The sequence below is a fragment of the Triticum dicoccoides genome, chromosome 6B (assembly GCF_002162155.2).
Source record: "Triticum dicoccoides isolate Atlit2015 ecotype Zavitan chromosome 6B, WEW_v2.0, whole genome shotgun sequence".
NCBI lineage: Eukaryota > Viridiplantae > Streptophyta > Magnoliopsida > Poales > Poaceae > Triticum > Triticum dicoccoides.
The window spans coordinates 167,392,978-167,400,117 of NC_041391.1; the positions used below are offsets into that span (position 1 = coordinate 167,392,978).

General features: G+C 50.5%; 1 protein-coding gene across 1 annotated transcript; it reads right to left on the reverse strand.

The window, feature by feature from the left end:
* Positions 1-189: 189 nt before the first annotated feature.
* LOC119322252 lies at positions 190-1,123 on the reverse strand. Its single transcript, XM_037595744.1, has 3 exons — positions 1,019-1,123; positions 669-927; positions 190-534 (listed from the first exon to the last, which is right to left on the reverse strand). Exons 1-3 carry the CDS (start codon positions 1,108-1,110, stop codon positions 436-438), a joined length of 450 nt encoding a protein of 149 aa, XP_037451641.1. The 5' UTR covers positions 1,111-1,123; the 3' UTR covers positions 190-435.
* Between the last annotated feature and the right edge of the window lie 6,017 nt (positions 1,124-7,140).

Consider the following 7,140-nt stretch of genomic DNA (forward strand, 5'->3'; position numbering starts at 1 on the left):
GAGGAGGGGGGTGTTAGATGTGTATAACCCTTTTCAGTTTATCCCCATTGTATAAGGGGTCTCTTTCACTTTACCCTACACATGTATATGTATTGGCCTTTGGCCCTCCTGTGAATGCAGTTGCTCATTATCCAACAGCCTTGACAAATCCTACCACACCTCATAGGCGGAACGAGAAACGTGTTCATTAGCAAGCATATCCAGCGAACGAGCCCACAGTTCTGCGAGAGCATGCTGTGAATTTCGAACGAATTTAACGCGTGTCCATTTGTTGAATTGCGTGCGCACACACACATAACGCACCTGCAAGGCTGCAACTATGCCAAGTACAGTTGCAAGCACACCTGGAAGTTTTAACCGTAGTGTTCTCCACGCCGCTGAGAAGGCTTCATCATAATGCAGCATTTTCCAGCATGTCGGAGACGGGGGCAGTTTTCAGGATGTTGGAGACGACGCTGCCAGTAACATGTCCATCTTCCTGTTGCTGTCTGGAGTGCCAAGCACACAAGCCAGTGGATCCTCCTCAAATAATCCCTGCAAACGTGAACATAGAAGCAGGCACTTACTGAGTTACTGTTGGTTAATTTGGCTATCCGACCTCTTCTAGTACTACCGATGTTAAGGGGTATTATTTGGATCTAACAAGCTGCAAATAAAACTAAACTTACAACGTTTGCACTTGATTCGGCCTCAGCATCGGCATTGTTTGCTTCAGACTTCTCCAACCTTTCTATATCTTTCTTCTTCACCACTTCTATAAGTTCCTCCTTCAACCTTTCCATAAAAGCGTTGTCCACATACGAATGGCGTTGGCGCCACCTGAAAAGTTGCTTCTCTTGATGCTCATCACCCAACAGATGATCAGCTACATAGTGCCTCTTTAGAACTTCAACCAGTGACTTGTCAGTGCTATGGTTATTGAGTATTCTGTGAATGGATCAAATTGTTAGTTGAAACAGCCAAGTCAGATATTGAGGAAAAAGATGTAAAACGTCATGCATTAGTTCACAAACTTTACATTTTAGCTAGCTCCCTCTTCGTGTGTTCTTCTCCATGCTCCAAAAGCATTGCAGCAAAATCCTTCTGGAGATCATAATACAGCATCTTCATGTACAAGGAAAAACAACCTGAAATATAGCTTCATCGAATTAGCACTTCCAGTGCAAAAGACAAAACGTTGGTTCATGGACACCGTATAAAGAAAGAGTCAACCATGAAGTGATTTCTGAGATTGAGTCCATGTTCATATCCAGATCATGTTTTATGGCACAAACTAGAAGCTGGAACATACTAGCAGGTTCAGTTAAAACCCAAAATTTGGAAGGTTCTAAGTACTTGTTAGTGCATATATACCATAAAATGCTTTTACAGACGTCACTATGAATATTAATTTACAGGGGGCAGTGGCAGGTTGAAAGCCTTCAGGTTTACCACAACCGTAGCCCAACATCAGTATTCCAGGAGGACGTGGAACCCCAAGAAATTTCTGAACTGCACAAAAGAGTATAAGTAAGCATCTGCATGTATGATACCAACGGCGAGTCCCTGCAGCAGCAAACTCAACAATCATACTTGTGTAGCTTTACAGTGTTCAACACCTGTGCGCTCAAGGATATTTGTTCATTTTTGCATAATTGAAATAGGCGTTCGATTGAGGTAGTATTCTGTTCTGAATAGCTTACTAAATGTGTAGGGGCATGGTGAGGTAGTATTTTACTGTACTAAATGTTCACTCTTTTCATTCTGCAGGTATAATAAAAGTTCACTCTATCATTTCTATATGCAGAGTATAACAGCGAAGGCCGTGTACATATCCACAACATTGGTAAATTTGTATCAAAACTGGTATATATGTCTTAACGTGTATGTTTGCTAAGACATTCTTACATGCAATTTTCTTTTGAACTAAATCGAACAAGAGGTAGTACCTTAATCATACTGACCTTAATACAGAATTTAACACAATTTTGTATTGCGCAAAGTAACTGTGTCCAGCATTAAAAACTTCAGGTGATTGGTTCTCATTTGCTACGGCCACAACAAATCAAGCAATCCATTACTTGTAGATCGATAATGGATTCACCTTGTCCCGTCGCAAACCAGAGAGCGAGCAATCCTCCACCGACGCCTGATGCCGCGCCGCTCACGACGCGGGCCACGGACGCGAACAAGCTGCAACTTTGGAACAGCGTATCCTCCAGCGAGCCCACCGGGCCCTGCAGCGGTACCCCCCAAATCAGGAACCCGCCGCCATTAATAACCAGAGCATCAAGCACCGGGCTCTACGAACAAGAAGAAGAGCAGCAGCAGTAGTGCGGACGTACCTGGTCACGCAGGGAGATGTCCAGATCGCGCATCACACCATCCCCCCAGCGCCTCTGCATTAGCCACACAACACCCACGCCCGTCAGTCCGTGAAAGCGCGGAGCAGGAGGAAATTAAGGAGACCTTCGGCCGCGAGGGCCGAGGGAGGAAGCGTTTACGGTGAACCTCGCCCCGTAGGTGCCCAAGGACCTGCTCCAGAAACATCTTCGGCGGCAGCTCCTGCGTCGTCGCCGCACCCGGGGGAGACTGCAGCGATTTGGGTTGGGGAGAAGTGAGGGAGAGAGGATGCCGGGAGGGCGCTCGGGCGTTTGATTTGTGGGGCGGGGTCTTCACTATTCCTGTTTCATCAGCATACACCAGGGTTGCCGCGCGCTTTTTTGACCGGACTCGGTAGGTGGGGCTCGTGCAATGAGCGCCTGGTGTCCTTAGAGCATCTCCCCCCAAGGCGGCGATTTACGCGCCCGCTGAGGCAAGCCGGCGCTAAAATCAGCACGGAGTCGAGCGGGTTTCCAGCCTCCCAGGGTCACCCCAGACCCTTCAGACGCGGATTTAAAAAAAAAACAGAATTCGGCAAAAGTTCGGTAAATTGAACAAAATGTTCGGCTAAATTCGACAAACTTGACGTATATTCGACATGTTCGACGTTACATAAGTTATTAAAAAAAACCATCTAAGGGGCGAAGAAGTCGCTGAGCGCGGCGAAGTCGCTGACGTCGCCGCCATCCTCGTCGTCGGCGGCGGCCTTCTCCTTCTTGATGGCGCGGCCGCCCCTGCTGGACCCCTACCCGGCGTCGCCATGGCGGCCTGGTGGCAGCGGCGCGTCGTCATCGCTGTCGTCGAGGACGACGATGCCTCCCTCGTCCCGGCCACGGCGCCGAGCTTCGAAGCGCTCGTAGGCGAGGCGCTGACGCTCCAGCTCCATGCGTGCCCAGTCATCGCACGCCCATTTGAGGGCCGCTGCGTCGTCGAGCTCCTCCTCCTTGACGCTGTCGGCGAGCCCCGGCTCCGCCTTGACGGCCGCGAGCCCCGGCTCCGTCTTTCGCTTGACGTAGCGCGGAGGAGCCGAGGAGGAGGCGCGCCTACCGCCCTCGTTGATGACGATGTCGGCGCTGCGCGTGCGCGGACCGAGCGACGTCTCCGCGCCAGGCTCGGCCTTCACGCTGAACAACACCGGCGAGCCGGAAGAGTGGGAGGAGGAGCGGGAGGAGGACTGAGAGGAGGAGCCGAACCTCCTGGGCACCCATGGCCCGGCGCTCCGGCAGGGGAAGGGGGGCGGGGGGGAGGGCTGCAGGGTATGCCAGCGGCGGGTCATTGCCGTCCTCGAGGTAAGCTAGTACCTCGTGGAGTGTGCGGCCCGGGACGCCCCACCAGACGCGGCGCCCGTCGTTGTTCTTGGTGCCGCCTACCACCGGTGCCCCGTTCGTGGACGCCAGCCGTTGCGCCTGCCGGCGCTGGAAGTACTCCGCCCACGACGAGTGGTTGTCGGCGGCGTACTGGGGCAGGGCGCGCTGCTCCTCCGTCATGGACGCCTGCACGCGGTCGACCTCGGCGGCGAAGATGTCGGGGCGCGCGTCGACGTCGGGCACCGGGGAATGAGGACACCCCCGTTGCTGAGCCTCCACCCCGTCCGCCCGGCGCGCATGTCTGGCGGCGCCGGGATGTTGGCCTCGAAGAGGAGGTACGCCTCCCACTCCTGAAACGAGCGGCGGCCGAAGCCGTTGGCCGCCGCGGCGTCTCCGGGGAAAAGTTCGGCCATCGCTGAGGAAAGGGAAAGGGGGGGAAGGGAGATAGGCAGAGCTCGACGGCGGACGGGAGAGAGGCAGAGATCGGCGGCTGGTTCTGGGCTCGGGCTGGTTTGGCCACCGGCGAGGGGGAGCCACTGGTGTTATAGCCCGCGCCGTGTGTACGCATGGCGGGAGGGGAGGCGTCGCTGCGTCGCCTGTGAGGAATCAATGGCAGGGCTAACCGGCGACAGCCTTGCCATTGAGTCCCCGCGGGAAACTGAGGCATCCTGGGGGAAGACGAGGCGCGGTGTCGCTGACGCGGCTGGCCCGCGGCTCTTTCGCGCCAAAACCGCTAGCCCCGGCGCCGCCCAGGGCGCTGGATTCGGCCTGGGTCCATCGGCGCCAGTTTCGGCCCAAACCAGCGAAAAACGGGCTCCTGGGGACGCGACTGGGCCGATTTTTGAACGATGGCGCGGAAAAAACGCCTGCGGAAGGCCTATCGGAGGCGCGGCTGGAGATACTCTTGTTGGTCTGATGTGAGAGGTTTCCAGTTTGTTGAAAAGAAAAAATGTGCTAGTTCGTAAAATTATTGTTTCTTCTTTGTGAGGCCAAAGCTGAGGTGATTTTGATGGTAACTCCAACGTTGGATCACATTTTATGAGCCTATCTATCTAAATTTAAAGGAGCCTTGCTGCTTCCATACAACCCCCCCTCCAAAAAGACATATAAAAGGCAATATGGAATTTGGCAAAACATACACACTTTCTTATGTATTGGGGTTGCCCCGCTGGACCCTATACAGCATGCGTGTACGTCATATGTTTTTTTAGATAAAAGGGGGTGACAATCCCGCCGTCCCATTTTATAAATGAAATCAGAAGAGAGTCAAGTACATAGGTTTTTCGCCGGGAGCATGTGTTTCAGCATGCTCAGACGCCAGATTACATAGGATTAAATTCTTATACATCAGGCAAGAGAAAGATTATACAGGAGGGAGTGCAGGACTTCCTGCCACTTTTACTACATCTTCCCTCTGTAATAACGCTACTCGACTAATCTTCAATCATGTAGCTCATCACGTCTTTCTCATGGCCTTCATCAGTCTTGACGCCCCCTAGTTCTTTCACCACGCCTCTGAGTTTCTTCCATGGTTGGGTCGGGGATCCCAACAAGTCCAGATGAGTGACTGGGCTGAGTAGGCAGTGTTTGATGCCACCAGGTGGGCTCCTTGGGGTGATGTGTATAGGCTTGATGTCTATTACGCAACCTTCTTCTTGTAGACGTCGTTAGACCTTCAAGTGCAAAGGTTTCTAGGACAGTAACAAATTTTCCTTAAGTGGATGACCTATGATTTATCAATCCGTGGGAGGCGTAGGATAAAGATGGTCTCTTTCAAGCAACCCTGCAACCAAATAATAAAGAGTCTCTTGTGTTCCCAACACACCCAATACAATGGTAAATTGTATAGGTGCACTAGTTCGGTGAAGAAATGGCGATACAAGTGCAATATGGATGATAGATATAAGTATTTGTAATCTGAAAATATAAAAACAGCAAAGTAACTAACGGTAAAAGTGAGCGAAAATGGTATTTCAATAATAGGAAATAAGGTCTAGGGTTCATACTTTCACTAGTGCAAGTTCTCTCAACAATAATAACATAATTAGATCATATGGCAATCCCTCAACATGCGACAAAAGTCACTCCAAAGTTTCTATCGTGGAGAATATAAGATGAAATTGCTTGTAGGGTACGAAACCACCTCAAAGTTATTCTTTCCGATCAATCCATTGAGCTATTCCTATAAGTGTCACAAACAACCCTAGAGTTCGTAGTAGAATAACACCATATGACACACATCAATCAACCATAATGTCACCTAGATACTCCAATGTCACCACAAGTATCCGTGGGTCAATTATACGATATGCATCAAACAACTTCAGATTCATAATATTCAATCCAACACAAAGAACGTCAAAGAGTGCCCCAAGATTCCTACCGGAGAAACAAGGACGAAAACTTGCATCAACCCCTATGCATAGATTACCCCAATGTCACCTCGGGAATCCGCGAGTTGAGTGCCAAAGCATACATCAAGTGAATCAATAGAATACCACATTTTCACCATGGGAATCCCACGCAAGACATACATCAAGTGTTCTCAAATCCATAATAGTATTCGACCCGATAATAGTGAAATCTTAAGGGTAAAACTCAATTCATCAGAAGAAGGTAGAGGGGAGAAACACCATATGATTCAATTACAGTAACAAAGCTCGTGGTACATTAAGATCGTGCCAAATCAAGAACACGAGAGAGAGAAAGAGATCAAACACATAGCTACTAGTACATACCCTCAGCCCCGAGGGTAAACTTTTGGGGAACGTACACTACTAGGGAAAACCCTATACACAGAGGTATAGCAGTAGCGTCGATTAAAATAGGGCGCTACTGCTAATTTGTAGTAGCACGTTCGTGAGAAGCGCGCTATAGCTTAAACTATAGCAGTAGCGCGTGTTCAGAAACAAGCGCTACCACTATAATATCCACCGTATTGGCGGTAGGCTAGGAGTAGTAGTAGCGATTTCGAGCAAAGCGCGCTATCGCTATACTCATTGTTGCAGCGCGTTTCCTGCGTGCAACGCTACTGCTAAGAAAGAAAAGAAAAATGAAAAAAATAGAAAAATAAATGAAAATGATAGAAGTAGGAAACAGAGAAATGAAAAAAATGTAAGGATAAACAAAAGAAATCTGCTTCCTATAGCAACAACGTGTTTTTATAAAACGCGCTATAGCTAATTAGCTATAGCGCTTTTACGAAACAATGCTACTGCTAGTTCAACTTAACCACACGCGGGCTCAAAATTTTGCTAAGTCCTCTCCTTTCCCCCCACTCCCCCTGGCCCTATTCCCCTAACTCCTCTGTCGCCGCCGCCCGAGCCTGCCCTCACCAACGCTGCCTGCCCTCAACCTCAGTGCCGCCGCCCGCCGCCGCTCTCGACCTCACCGTCGCCGCCCTCGACCTCACCGCCGCCGCCCGAGCCCGCCCAGCACCGCCGCCTCCCGATCCTGAGCCCGCCCTCGCCGC

What these genes read in the sequence shown, in the direction of transcription:
- LOC119322252 (XM_037595744.1), bottom strand. Translation starts at nt 1,110, where the DNA reads ATGAAGATGCTGTATTATGATCTCCAGAAGGATTTTGCTGCAATGCTT. An exon ending in AAGAGGGAGCTAGCTAAAAT is followed by an intron (nt 928 to 1,018) that starts GTAAAGTTTGTG and finishes ATCCATTCACAG; the next exon opens with AATACTCAATAACCATAGCA. An exon ending in CCGAATCAAGTGCAAACGTT is followed by an intron (nt 535 to 668) that starts GTAAGTTTAGTT and finishes TCACGTTTGCAG; the next exon opens with GGATTATTTGAGGAGGATCC.